The sequence below is a fragment of the Lutjanus erythropterus genome, chromosome 2, assembly GCF_056507025.1.
Source record: "Lutjanus erythropterus isolate fLutEry1 chromosome 2, fLutEry1.hap2, whole genome shotgun sequence".
In the NCBI taxonomy this organism is placed as follows: domain Eukaryota; kingdom Metazoa; phylum Chordata; class Actinopteri; order Lutjaniformes; family Lutjanidae; genus Lutjanus; species Lutjanus erythropterus.
The window spans coordinates 33308012-33322710 of record NC_139318.1 but is presented as its reverse complement, the minus strand read 5'-3'; the positions used below and the strand labels follow the sequence as shown (position 1 = coordinate 33322710).

Genomic DNA, 14699 nt, shown 5'->3' with positions numbered 1-14699 from the left:
TTTAAAAATACATGTGAGTAGAGTAGAGCTGGCAAAGTATCACAAATTAATTTGGTAGTGCTAAATTATATCCTGCAAAACATGTGTAATTATGGTGCTTGAGGTTTGTGGCACTGATCATTGGCTGCAGCTTGGCCCTTAAAATCTGGCTAGGGTCCTTTGTTGCCCTTCATTCTCCCTCATTTCCTGTAATCTCTTCCCCCGTCTCTCCTTCTGTATTACTTGCAAATAATTATGGGTTGCATTATTGTCGTCACTGGGAAACAAAACCAAAGCTGTATTTTTGAAGAACCAGTAATTGTCCAAATTTTCTAATTAGAGGCCACATCGATACTGGATATGGTCATTAAGGTGGAACAAAAGATGAAGTTGGTAAAGAATTTTTGTACATACGAAGTTCTTGTAAATAATTATTACGTAACAATCTTATTAAATTACACACTAGTTATGGAACAAGATAGGAAAACTGTAATTATGTGGAAACAGACCAAGAAGAACAGAAATAATCTGTTAACATGTTTCTCTTAATTATCAGGACTTTGTAAGGAAGGCAACAAATGATTTAACTAGACTAATAAGTACTGTGATTTTATCAGAATATGTTTTCTAGAATATCCACGGTGTGTTTATCTGCTTTCAAAGAATCAGTGTATAGGATTTAGTGGCGTCTAGTGGTGAGGTTGTAGATTGCAACCAAGTGAATATTGCTCATGTCACCCTCCCCTTCCAAGCATACAGGAAAAACTACAGTGCCTGTGAAAGGCTCTCTCTAGAGCCTGTGTTTGGTTTTCCATTCTGGGCTTCTGTAGAAACATGGCAGTTTGACAATTCAACTTATTTTCAGGTGATTATGCACATACTTATTATATTCCTTTTCCGCCCTATTCTTCCAATAAGATCCCTTTAAAGCTTGTGGCCATGGCCTGATAGTCCAAGGCCACAAAAAGTTACCCTGTTGCCACCATGTTTTGTCCCCATAATGTGAGACTTTGCCAACACAATGTTACAGTTCCACAGACATCCTGATTCCTTTGTACCTTTTAGTTCAACATCGTACAAAAACAGTTAACAGTCCTTGTCACCAGCTAGCTATCAATATGTCACGGCCACTGACGTCTGGGTTTACTCAGCCTGCTCAAACTGCTTACGCTAACCTTACAGAAGAACCAGAAACACAAAAGTTGGGCTTTGAAAAAACAAAACCGCATTGAAAATTTCCAACAGAATAGAAACAGGAGTTTAAATGGTGAGAATATGACACATGTAATGACAGGATATACTACGGTGTGTGTGCTGCAAGTTTCCTCAAGTCAAGCTCGTTTTCCATTGAAACCGATGCCTTCAGGAAATACCACATCACAATTTATGGGGAAAGTTAAGTTAAGGAACGCTGTGTTAAGTTCTGTCAAATTGCCTTCTCTGTTGTTATAACACAAGTTTACATTTGGGCCACCAAAAATGTACGTTGGCCATCAACTTTAGGGGCTTGGCAGCCTGTGGAGCCAGAGGTGCTTAAAATAAAATATTAGCATCTAACCCTGGCAGGATAACACAAGCACAACTATTGACCAGTGGTCATTTTTGGGGGTGAATGAACCAAATTCAAAGCACAAAGATCATGAATACATCACTAGAATATAGATAGAATCTACTGTAAAGTCTAATTTAAAATCTTTAGAATTGGGATGTGAATTCGAATATTGGAGGAAATCACATCCCCTCTCTGACTCCAGCTTGTGTTTAAGACATGCCGATGCCAGAATCACCCACATAAAACAAGATACAACATTAAAGAAAAACACTCTTATGCTCTATTGCTGTTTCTTGATTTTAGTAAAAAAAAAAAAACTGACAGTATGCTGACTTTTTAGTAGCATGGAGTACCTCATTCACCTTGTTTTATATGCCATTTTGGGTTTTTTGTGTCTTCAAAAAAGAACATGATAGTAGTTGTAAATAGTAGCTGAGAAATCTTGGATAGAAGATACTTCACTGATGATTTTCTGCACCTTTATAAAGTTCTTAAGTGCTGCTACAGTTTTCAACTCATCTCTGAACCTGCAGGCTCCATATTCATTTTCCAAATTCCTTTTCTCTCCCTCCTCTGTCCTCTTGTACTTCTTGTGCCAGATCGTTTTATCTAATTCTCCCTCTCTCCTTCTCACTCTCGCTCCGCTTTAGTGAAATACATCAAGGAGATGTCGGCCTTCTTTAAAAGCTCGGGGTCTCCTGGGGCCGCCCTCCCCTGGGACTCTCCCCCCTCCACACCTCAGAGGGGCTCCGAGCCCTCAGAGGTGAAGGAGCCCCGCAGCATCCCGCTGAAGATGTGTCAGGTGACACGAAAACAGTGCCCCCCAGACACAGAAAACAGGTATGTATGTAGTTTACAACTTGATGTCATATGATTTTCACTTCAAACGTGTGAAGACAGCTGAACAAAATGGCTTAGAGAGAACATTATAAGAGGAGCTTTTTACCCCGTCTTCCTCACATATTCTCTTTGTTAATATCTGAAACTTATTCTTCACCCTTAAGCTTTTCTGTCTTTCTCTGCCATTTGTCTTTAATTTCTCTAAATGCCCCCTTTTTTTTCCCCCTGTCATCTCCCTTTTTGTTCTCCTGCCTTCCTCTCACTCTCTCTCCTCCTCTCATCTCATCTGCCAGGTATTTCGAGGTGATTTCATCCAACAGAAAGAACTCTGTGTTCCTGCGAGCAAAAGACCCAGCCATGGCCCAGTCCTGGTACAATGCCATCCAGGCTGGCGCTGCCAACCTTTTACCCCGAGTGAAGGAGGAGATGAAGACCATGCAGCCTGGCATGGAGGTCAAACATCTGGGCTGGATTACAGAGCAGGTATGCAACAATACAGACGAGCAAGACCTGCAGTATTTTGTAGGTTTTTTTAACGCTTGTTTATGTTTTCAGTATTTCATGGTGCCCTGGTTTTCTCTCTATATGATATGTGCTTTACTGCCCTTTTTCATGTTTTTCTGAGGCAAAGGCAATTTTCCACTCCGGTGGACAATAAAGTCGAATCCTATCTTAAAGAGCATGCAGACACACAGAAACATAAAAAGCACATGTGTTCATGTATGATCGTGTAACAAGCGTCACAGTCATAAATGTGTCATGTATGGTAATCATAAAGCACTGTATGAGTTTTTTAACCACGTCCATTTATCAAACAAGACACTAACATAAGCTTAAAAATATACACAAAGATAAGGAATACTGGAAAGAAACAACAAACAAAACAGTTTTTTAAGCATATATAAGACAGACCACCTGTAGATACACAAGTTCACAGTTCCAGGCCAGTTTAACTGTTCACTTAGTCTATTAAAGGTACAACAGGCAGGATTTGTTGGATTCTGTTTATAAACGCACCATTCAAAGTTGGCCTTTACTCCCCGGCTCAATAAACAAGAGAGGGAGAGAGACAGCAGCATTGTTTGTCGAGATGTTCCAATACCATGTTTTCTTTCCAGATACCGATTCCAGTACCTGAACTTTGTACATCGACCGATACCTAATACCAGTCCAATACCAGGGCAACAGCTGTATATTACTAACCCTGTATAGATGTGATGTGATTGCAGGCTCAGATTAAATCCTGTATAAAACATAAACAAGCACATGTATGCCATAAAACATGATTTTGCCATCCTGGGGGAAAAAAATGGCATATATGACGCTGCTGGAAGTAGCACTTTAGATTAATAAATGATGTAGTATCAGATCGGTGCATAGACTTGTGTACTTGCTGATATGAATACCAGGATTTCTGGCAGCATATGAGGCAATTTCCGATTGTGGTTTCATATTGGAACAACCCTGATTGTTTGCTTGAGTGAACTAGAGAGTGAATGAAGTTATAGATCAGTGTTAGCAACAACAAAGCAGTGAATCAGAAATAAAATGTTATATTCTGATTGATTAGGTTCTAGTAAACACGCCCAATCATCTGCACAATAGGAGATTTTGTGTGAATGCAGCTGAAACACAGTGTGCTCTGTGTGTGTGTGTGTCTGTATATAGTATGTGTGTGTGTCTCTCTCTGAAGCTCTCACAGACAGAGAGCAGAGGAGAGAGGCAGAGAGAGCAATGTAACCACTGGTCACTACATTTTTATAGATCCCTGACATCACAGCCTGCACAGGCTGGGAGGTACACACCACAGCCAAACAGACTTACGCCCAGAAACGTCCCAAACACAACAAAATAAGAGAAAATAAGAAAATAAAAGGCGGAGAGCAGGGTCTCTGCAGATAAAGACACCACCACAAACTTTTAGTGGGTCATAAGTGATGATTTGGAGGGATTATTTTTATGATTCTATACTTTTTATAAGGAAAATCTTACATGGAATGCCTTTAATGAGTTCCAGCTTTTGTAAAACGGAGCTGTTGTTTGTACATTAGATTTTTTCCAGCTTAATGTTCTTTATCTCATCTCTCCTGCCATATAAGTCAGTTTAAATGATTTCTTCATCTCCGCTACAAATGTGCATGTTTGCAGGTGACACAGGGTCCAGAGAAACCAGTCCTTGCTGCGTTGACCGACAGAGACCTGCTCCTGTATACGTCCCTGCCTGAAAGCAAAGAGAGCCTCAGCAGCCCCACCAAGAGTCACCCGCTCATTGCTACAAGGTCACACCTCATGACGCCACATCACTACGCAGTGACACACTTGCGCTCTCTCTTGTACACAAACACATTCACATAACCTAACGCATACTTGTAGCATTTAATAAACTTAATAGATCTGTTCCCCGCCCTGGCCGGTCCAGTATTGAGTCAACAGACCTTTCCGGGGCTGAGAGCACATGCTCACTCTTTCCATAAGTGGACTGTTGGACATTTTGCCACATAACGTCACATTCATTTGGAAAACATTAGTGGAACCAGAACCTATGAGTCATCTGTTTTTCCTCCCTTCTGTCTCTCCTGTGCTCTCCACATCTCACTTTTCTCTTCTGTAATGTACAAACATACACACCCCTTCATCTGCTCTTTTGGCCTTTCTTAATTACCCTCTTCCTCACCCGTGTTCTTAAATTCTCCCTTTTAGACTGGTCCACTCTGGCCCGGGGAAGAGTTCTCCTCTCCTGGACTCTGACCTCTCATTTGGCCTGCGTTCTGGCACTAAACAAGGTGTAGAGACCCATGTGTTCAGGGTGGATTCTGCCAAGGAGCTGTCCACCTGGACTCATCTGCTGGTGGAGGGCTGCCACAACGCTGCTGAGCTCATCAAGGAGGTCACCACGGGTACACATGCACACATTTGTTTGACTCCCAGTTCCGTGTTCATTCTTGCTGCATAGTTTCCTCCGCCTACGAACTGAAAACTCAGATTTTGTTCTGAACTACCAGAGGGCACAAGGAATTGGCGAGAAATAATATTTGATTGTCTTTGAGTCCGTGCCTGAGTGAGCAGAGAATCGCGCAACCAAAACTTGAGATTTGACTCCCACTAGGGTCACCCTTTTGTAAAAATGAATCTTCTAAGGGTTCTCTATTAATAGTTCAAATAAGGGCCTGTTAGTTTATGAGTATCAGAAACAAAAGCACTTCATTATGTAAGCATTATTAACCTATATCAACTAAAAAAGTACATACCAACAGTACTTTTGTGCAATGTAGGCAGATCATTGTTTCTCTATGAAATCCCTCCAAAAGAGAATAAAAGGAGTAGAGTCCCTCTATTGTTTCTCTATAAAATCCCCCCAAAAGAGAATAAAAACAGTATAGTCCCTCTACCACAACTCCAAACACAACACTGCTGTCACTCTAAAATTGATTGGCAGGACGTTTACACTGACTAATACAAGAAAATCTCAGCCGTTATGTTTTTGATGCTGTTAAAGGGATAGATTATTTGATGCAAGGTGCTTATTGAAAGTCAGTGTTTACCCACAGTTAGTTGGAGGCCGGCACGCCCACATGTGGGAGAAGCGGCAGGAATGGCAGCAAAGACGCTATGCACTGAACTGCTGTGGAAACACTACACTGTACACTATATTTAGAATATTTTTATCGCTTTTCTTTGCTGTCAGACAGCGTTTTCCAGCGGGAAACTGCTATTATGTGAGGCAAACATTGCTCTCTCCAAAGCAACGAAACTTCATTGGCAAAATCCCTAAATTTACTTCGCAAAAGATGTGAGTTTCTGGTCCACCGCTGCCTCGACTGGTAAGTTTGTTTGTGTTATTGTGTGACTTCTGTTTTTGAGTTACACAATGATACAACAAAACCATTTGATCAAGGCAGTGGGAGTCCTGCAGCTGCCATGTTCTGCAAGGTAAAATTACTGTTTTTCCTTAAGGAGTCTGGTTGCTTAGGAGAAAGTCTTACATAAAGGTGGAAATGGCTGTCTAATGGCAAGAGAATGCGGTAAAAATAATTTGTATATAGTGTACAACTATAGTGATATTGATTTTTTTCCGATGGAACTTTTTTTTAAGTGGTTAAAATATGTTTTGCTGCTTTACCTCTTCACAGCAGTCCATTGCTTACTTTTCGTGCTGGTACTCCTCTCTGCTTCTCCAAACTGTGGGGGGTGCCAACCTCCACCTGCTGTAGTAATTCACTGACTATGGACAAGTATCTCATACAACCCCAAAACAAATAATCCAAACTATCCCTTTAAAAATATGTTTGCAGTAAAACATGCCTTTATTCTACTCTGATCTGCTGAGAATTCAAAATGCTGATTATGTTGATTGATATCCTCAATAATTGCTATGAATATAACTCAAATCTATTTTATCCAAACAATTACTGATGTGGTTTCTATTCAACAGAGACATTCAAACATCTCAATATAATAACGTAATAGGAGGCTGTCTCACAAAGCAGGATTAGGAGTTACGGTTTATTGTTTCTTGCACAGTGATTTAGGGACTCTACTCTTTGGCTTAATGTCCTCAGTCTCTGGATATTTATTTTGGCTGCATATTTATATAAGGCTTGAACTGGTATTAGGAAGGAAGGCTTTTTGTAATAGATTTTATGAGGAGCTAGGTTGTTTGTTTGTTTCAAGTACAGCTTATAAATCCATGTCTGCACTGAGTAACCGTACAGCTCTTTTTATTTCTATGATCCAGATTCTGCATTTTAGTCATCAGAGTTTCTTCTGTTCTTCTATTAATCCTGCTTTGTGAGACGGGCGCCAGCTCACTGACAGTGCAGGGTAGTAATGTGCTTACATTGCCCTCTGCTGGTAGCACAAGGTGGTGCAACAGACTTTCAGACTAAAACCAAAAATCTTTTTTTAGGATCAGAATTAGGACAAGCGTTCCATTTAACTAAGATTTAGGCCCTCTTCTCTTTTCTTTACAATAAGCATTATTTATCCTTTCAGCGCATTAAGGTGTCAAGCCAATAATTCTGGGCTTCGTATCAACACAGAGCTCACAACAAGAACTCCAGACTCACTCGAGAACAACTTCAGCTGAGCACTGTAAAATCATTATATTACCTTCCTTTGTTCTGTGCCTGTGTAACTCCTGTTTTGTTTCCTATCTTGGCAGCCTGTAGTTGGAACGGGAAGGAGTGTACCCTGGGAGTGCACATTGATGAGGGTTTCACACTATTCACAGAGGAAATGGGTGTCAGGAAAAGTATTCTGCTCCAGCAGCCCTTTGAGCGCCTAAGAATGTCCTCAGACGATGGCGTTCGCATGATGTTCCTCGACTTTGGAGGCCCTGAGGCCGAGATTGTAAGTTTTCATTTGACTTTCTTAATATTAATTTTGTTCAGTTGTAACACTGGCGGCTGCGTAGGATTGTTTCTGACTCCAAACACTTCCAATAATTCTGGAGTGTTAAGACCAAAAGCAAAAAAGATTTCCAAAATTCAAAACATGTTTTTATTAAATTAAATATTCTGCTTCAACATGTATTTGTCAGGGTTTAGCCTTTCAAAGACAACATTTTCACTGTGGTCTAAAACTTGTTTTCTCTCTTGCTTGCTGCACACAAAGGGAGCCGTGCACCTGTATTAACAGGGCGGTCTAGGAGGAATCTCACAGTACTGACGAGTTGTATTCATGAAAGAAAGTTGATTTAATAAAAATATACTAATTTTTAGGTTGATGATGTCATAAAAAATGACGACAGGCATTTAAAGCTTCATTTAAAAACGTCAATAGAAGCCACAAATATTTAAAAAATGAGCAGAGAGTAGCACTCAGCTTGTGGTGCTTAAAGTAACAAAAAAATACATTTGAAAAATTCAAAACCAGTGTCTCTCTCCAAAGATCATGACCCGGTTACTCAAGATAATACTGCTGTGAGCAGTTTCATGTAGGAGTTATACCACAAAAGTTTCGATATATAAACAGCACTACGGGCAGGGGAAAATATGTGCTTTTGATTTTGGGTTGAACTGTTCCTTTAACAAAATGGTAACTGCTGATAATATTTGCACATGCTGTATTGCCTCTGGTGACCTGTCTGCTCAGGGTTTGTTGTTTACTTTTAAAATTTGTCTTGATGGAGCACAAAATTACAATAACAAAAAAAAAAACAAAGTATGCAACACAAGATCCGTGCATTTGCCTTTTGCTGAGCTTCCGGCCACATTTCATCAGCGGGTTGCGTTTGCTTAGTTGTCATGACGACAGCTATCTGAGCCATCTCCACCTGAGTCAACAAATGAACCAACAATATGACAAATAAATAATCACTATTTGCAGATAAAGGCCGTGACATGCAGTTGAAAGCTCCGTAAAAAGCAGCACTGACTACAAACTTTAATGTTAAAATCACAAAATATATACTGATATTTAAGCACTTGATCACTTAATACAATCTGAATAGTAATAGTTTCCTCTGAGAGGTGGTGGAGTAGAAAAGTAAAGTTACATAAAATGGAAATACTAAGTACAGTACTTGAGTTAATATACTTAGTTACAGTCCATCACTGAGTGTGATATACAGTATTACAAAGCTTATATTCTTTCTCATTCTGACTTTTTTTTTTCTCTTCCACATATCCAAACTGTCTCTTGCTTCAGCAACTGGACCTCCACTGTTGTCCCAAGACCATCGTCTTCATCATCCACTCTTTCCTGTCTGCGAAGGTCAAGCGACTTGGCCTCCTGGCATGATAACGGCCAACCATCCAGGACATCAACAATAGGAATATTCAATAAAAACACACAGAAGCCAAGAAGACTCTGAGACAGCAGAGGATGTGGCCCAGGAAAAGATGCTGACTAACCCCTTCTTTTCAACCTTTCCACACAGGTTGAAAACCACAACCACAATCATCATCAGTGGTCGGGCACCTCCCGGTCTTTGTACGGGAATGAAGAGAAAACTGCAACACTGATGGACCTTTTTTGAACTTGTAGTTGTGAGGTAAAAAAGAGGTTTTACAGACGGCGTAGCAGCCATTTAAGGGATCTGACATCTGTCAAATCTGTTACAGTAGGTCATGACACTTTATGATGGTTAACTGTGTGAATATGACAGCCTGCATCTTAATGTTTCGGAGCCTAAAGTCCCAAACATTTCTTGTTTTTTCGCCCCATTGTTCAGTTTTGTTTTGTTTTCTGAGTCACAGCAGGCCTTTGTCACAAGCATCCTTTCATCTTTCAATCTTTGCTTTATGTGCTGCGAGCAGTCATAACAAAAGTTATTTCACAAATGTCCTGATTGATGTTGGACAGAATATTTTTTTTTTTTTATAAAGGCAGCTGCAGTGGAGTGACAGAAAAACATGACTGTTAATCAATAGTCTGTACGGAACAATGTACAGAAAACAACTATAATGATATGCTTTTTATGTGGATGCTTGATGAAATAAACTGCATGATTTTTGTTTAAGACAACTTCCAGATGTCAAATCATACACTGTATAATTTTCATTACAGCTGAATGAGTTCCAGTTTTATTTTTCCTCTCTGTCCTTCCCCGTTTTAAGCGTGCTCATAATCCTTGGCCTAACAAAGAGAAATTACTAACAGAATACATAATAAAAGGTGTTTTCAAATTGTATTTTAGCTTAACCAATATAGTAGATAAAAACTTGTAATTTTCCTAACAAAAGAGACACGCCTTAGTCATTATGATTCTGCAGTTTCATGTCGTTTCAGCCCATGTGAAAACAAGAGCTCCCGTGCTTTCGAGTGTCATTGACAAAGGCTGTCAGATAATCGTGTATTGATGAGCTGAAAGAGTGCCAGTCCAGCTAAGCTTCTTCTCCTGTGTGGATAAGCTACAACACAAGTACAGAGTTTAGCTCTATCTATTTTATAGTGCAGTGTTTTCATCTGTGCTTCGTAATTTAATCACCGGAGAGGACAAACAGGCTTCATCTGAAAGCACTGTCCATTTTTCCACAGTTTAAATTTTCCATATAAAAGATGTTGAGTTGTTTACATCATAAAGTGTTTTGATTGTTTTTTTTTCTTTATTATTTGTGTCGACTGAACATCCACAACTTGGGGCCTTCTCTCTGTGTCCAACGCTAAACAGACTTGTATTAATATATATTTCAAGACTAAACCTTGTTTGCTTTCAAGAATAAAATGTATTGTATATTCTTATTTAAACAAAGGTGTGCCTTGCAGGGTTGTTTGTATATAAACATGTAATAAACTTTGTTAACTTTTATTGTTTACTTTGCATGTGCTTTACTGATACTGCGAAAATGTCTCTATCTAGATCTGTTGATTTATCTGTTAAGGAGGTGATGAAAAGGTTTTGTTAGGATCTTTTTTTTTTAGTGTTTCTTGTTGTAATACTTAATTCTACCACAAGAGGCTGAAGTGAAAACACTTCCCTATGTTCTAAATAATACTAAAAGCATTCATGTTTTTTTTTTTGTTTTTTTTACCAGGTAAGGTTTAATTTCTCCATGCACCCAAATACAAGCTACATATTTTGTGTTTGCAAGTTATCTTACTTTATTATAATGTCTTTAAAGTGTCCAAATGTCCCATTCATACGTTGTTGTTTTTTTCTTTTTTTTTTATCTTTATCGGAAAAACATGACACTTGTAAGGGATGAAGTGTCCCTTGTACCATGATAAACGGTGTTAGTCAGCTTCACTTAGGTTGTACATGCTAACCGGTAACAAAAGATTAGTGCTGAAGCCAAGACAAAGACATGACAATAATGCTACATAACTTGCTAACACACAAGACATGTAACTTTTGCAATCCTCCAGCTCTTTGTTTTGGTTTTCCAGCTCATAACTTTATTACTTTATTTTATTTTTACCACCCTCACAAACCCTTTTTCCAGCAGCAGCAGCCATCTTTACTCTACATGTTTAGCACTACAGCAGACAAAGTTAGCGATTAGTTTTCGAGTCAGATTTTCCCTCAGGAGATGGTGGAGACCAAAAAAGGGAAAATGGTCAGAAACAAGATTCCAAGTTAATTCAAATGCTCTTTATCTGCTGGGTGCAAACATAAACATCTAACATATTAACCAGAGCAACCATGTGAGGTCAATATGTTTTCAGCTTGTTCTGTACTTCTGCTAAGCACCGAAACAACAGACAAAGTTACTGACTACTGGTGAAGATCTTGGTCAAGAGCCAGATTTTCCCTCAGGAGTTGGTTGAGACCAAAATCAGAGCTAAAAGGAGAGGGGCCAGAAACAAGACTTCAAATGAATAATCATGTTTAATATCTGCTAGATATGTACGATCCTGGGTGTGAAGAAAGAAACCAATTTAGTCAAAGACAGGGACGTCTTGGTGGAGTTGACACATGTCTGTCAAGCATGTTAATTGCCTGATGATTCTCAAAACAGAAACCAAGACGTGCATTAGGGGGAGTGAAACGAGCCATTGTGACTCCAGCTACTTGTGAAAGCAGGACGGACGTTTCTGATGAAAAATCTATCCGCTGTTGTAGCGCTTAAACTAAAACAGTCATTTTAAGTGAGTCCTAATGCACTTTTCATATCCAGCTGCAAGTTTTAATGTCATATTTCTCCTGGTCTTAACGAGCTGCTCCACTGAACAGCAGATCTAGCCTGCACGCTGTCTTTATTTAACAGTCCCAGTTGGTGGTCTGACAGTTTTATTAAGTCCAGACAGATCTGAAGAATGGGCCGGGCAGAGATGATGATGATGAGATGCTTAAGTCAGCGGGGTGTGTGATGGAGACAGTTAGGCCTGCTGCTCGCCATTGTAAAAGGAGCACGCAAACAGTCCCCTCTTATATGCTTTTACTGCCATGCGGCTGTGTTATCAGCGAGGTGCAGATGCTGCTTGTTACTGTGTAAAGTGTGACTCTGTGTGTGTGTGTGTGTGCGCGTGCAGATCCTTTTTAAACACACGTGTATTTGCATGTGTGCACCTGAGCAGCAAATGTAAGCTAGTAAGTAATAACAAACTGCGAGTTGTGTATCATCCTATCAAATCAGGATAGAGTGTTCACATTTGATCACATCTTCCCTCTCCTCTTCTCCCCTCCCTCCACTTTCAGCTCTTGCTCCTCTTGTTGAGAGCGTTGCCATGGTAACGGCAGGGAGCTCTCAGATTGGCTGCGTCCGTCTCTCCCCCCTGAACTATGGGTTGTTGTTTTTTTTTTTTTTTTTCGCCGCTGAAATTGCCAATCAGCCTCTCAGATCCGCTTGGAGAGGAGGAGGAGATTGTGTGAATATATTTTGATTAACAAAAATGGAAGGGCACTTAGGAGGGAGAGGAAGGGGGAGAAAATTGGCAGAAAATATGATGTTAGTAAGTGAGGGGGATAAGAGAAAATGTTGCACTGGATAGGATACACTCCGCTATCCCTTCTTTTGTGTCTAAAGCTGGAGAGCAAACATTATTGCATACATAGAGAAGGAATATTGACTCTAAATGAGATTGGAAAGGCGCTGTAACATTTTGCCAATCAGGTGTTATGGTCTTTATTTGAATTTCCACAATAACCAGGAATACTGAGAAAATGTAGACATGAAAAGAACAGGGACTGGAGATGAGACAAGTCCAGGATGATCAAGGTATGCACGCTCCCCTTTAAAGGACTAAAGTAGAGTTTTTGTGATGTTTTTGTCCAGATTTTCTTCATGCTATGTTGTCAAATCCAATTTTTGTAGCGTGATAATGCAGTGCAGACATTTCAGATCAATCAGTCTCCACTTTTACAACAATAAATGCAAAATTGACATTTACTGTCTGGGGACAATGAAAGTCCCCCATTAAGATTTGTTTTTCTTTACCACAGTGATAAAATTGGAAACCTATTGTTCTTCGTAAGATAGAGAAACACATTCATAAATGTAGGAAATAGAGGTGCACAGAGACGTCAGTATTTGTATCTGTATCTATATTACAGAAGTGGAGGTGGTTTACACCAGAAGTCATATTAAATCAGGCAAGTTTTTTATTTTATAATCTAATATTTATCATTAATGCAATTGTTGTGGCTACAAAGCATCAACATAACTTAATACTAGCATATAATAATTGACATATATTGTACATATATATTTCCACATGCTTATACTGTACTTTTTGATCCCTCTTGCTTTCTTTTTATTTTTAGCTAAACTAAGTTTTATGAACTGTCTGAAGCTCCCTTTAACTGGGGAATATTTAAAAATCTGAAACTGGATAAAAACCCAAAAACAATTATAAATCAAAAGATTCTGTTTTGCATTGGCAAAATATAAACTCCACAGTAAATATATACAAGAATATAGAAATATCCTTCAGTTAAAGGGAATATTCTTCATGCATTAAATCAGTGATTCATTGAGGTAGATGCAACCTGCAGAGGTTCTCATGGAGCCATTTAATAATAAGCAACTTTGAATGGAAGGAATGTCTGTTTTTATTGCATTATTTATTGCTTTTCCGGACAACACATTCAGATTTGGGTGCATCCCTTGTAGAAAACATACTTTGGCAAATGGGTTGCACAAAATAGCTCAAACACTGTCAATACACAACAGTACAATATGATACAATACTATTAGGGCTGCATAATAATAATAATATTGCAATTATTTTCACAGATATTGCAATTACAGTATGATTCATCGTTCATGGGAATAGCCATTTTTGTATCACATTTTCTTTTTCACTGAAAAAAAAAAACAAGTAGAAATAACTATCATTTGTTGGTGTCTGTACCAAACACTTCTGGAGAACACAACTTGTAGGCCAGGGCATTTCTGCAGCAGAACAGTACTTCATTAAAATGTTGTGTTTTCACACATTTTCCCTTTGGGTGTTTCACTCCATATTGCAGTTTCAGTGATGTTTCAATTAATTGCGTACACCTAAGTACAATACGTAAATATGTCACAGAAGTGCAGAGACAAAAACAATGAAAGCATGAAAAGGCAGTGCCAAAGGTGAGACAGTAAGACTAATCATGGATAGACATTTGATTTGCTTTAAACTATTTCTGAAGTTTATATTTAAATTGTTGATGTCAGGAGCAAAAACAGAAAGCGTGGGTGAATAATACAAGAAGTAAGGGGGTTGTTTATTTGTTTTCCTCCGTGTTTTATGGACTCTTGCACCCTCTTTCTAATGCAAATGGCAAATAAATTGACCCTGACTCTGTAAATTCATCATGTCGTGCATTTTAGCACAGTCTGCACCGCTGCAGTGTAATCAGATAAACTGGATTATTATTTGAAAGATCAAAAGCCATGCACTCCAGCTGCTGCAGTCAATAAAAGGTTCCCATAACTATGGCTTTGCTTTCTCTCTCTCT

At 39.1% G+C, this 14699-nt stretch overlaps 1 protein-coding gene across 1 annotated transcript in view; it reads left to right on the top strand.

Moving 5' to 3' along the window:
* snta1 (syntrophin, alpha 1) overlaps nt 1–10622 on the top strand; it is a 48047-nt gene extending 37425 nt beyond the window's left edge. The window contains exons 3-8 of the mRNA XM_084737710.1: nt 2182–2371; nt 2665–2854; nt 4520–4650; nt 5072–5268; nt 7533–7720; nt 9020–10622. Of these exons, the coding sequence (XP_084593836.1) occupies nt 2182–2371; nt 2665–2854; nt 4520–4650; nt 5072–5268; nt 7533–7720; nt 9020–9112 (989 nt within the window). The 3' untranslated portion in view covers nt 9113–10622. The remainder of the gene's footprint in view (nt 1–2181; nt 2372–2664; nt 2855–4519; nt 4651–5071; nt 5269–7532; nt 7721–9019) is intronic.
* The last annotated feature ends 4077 nt before the right edge of the window (nt 10623–14699 follow it).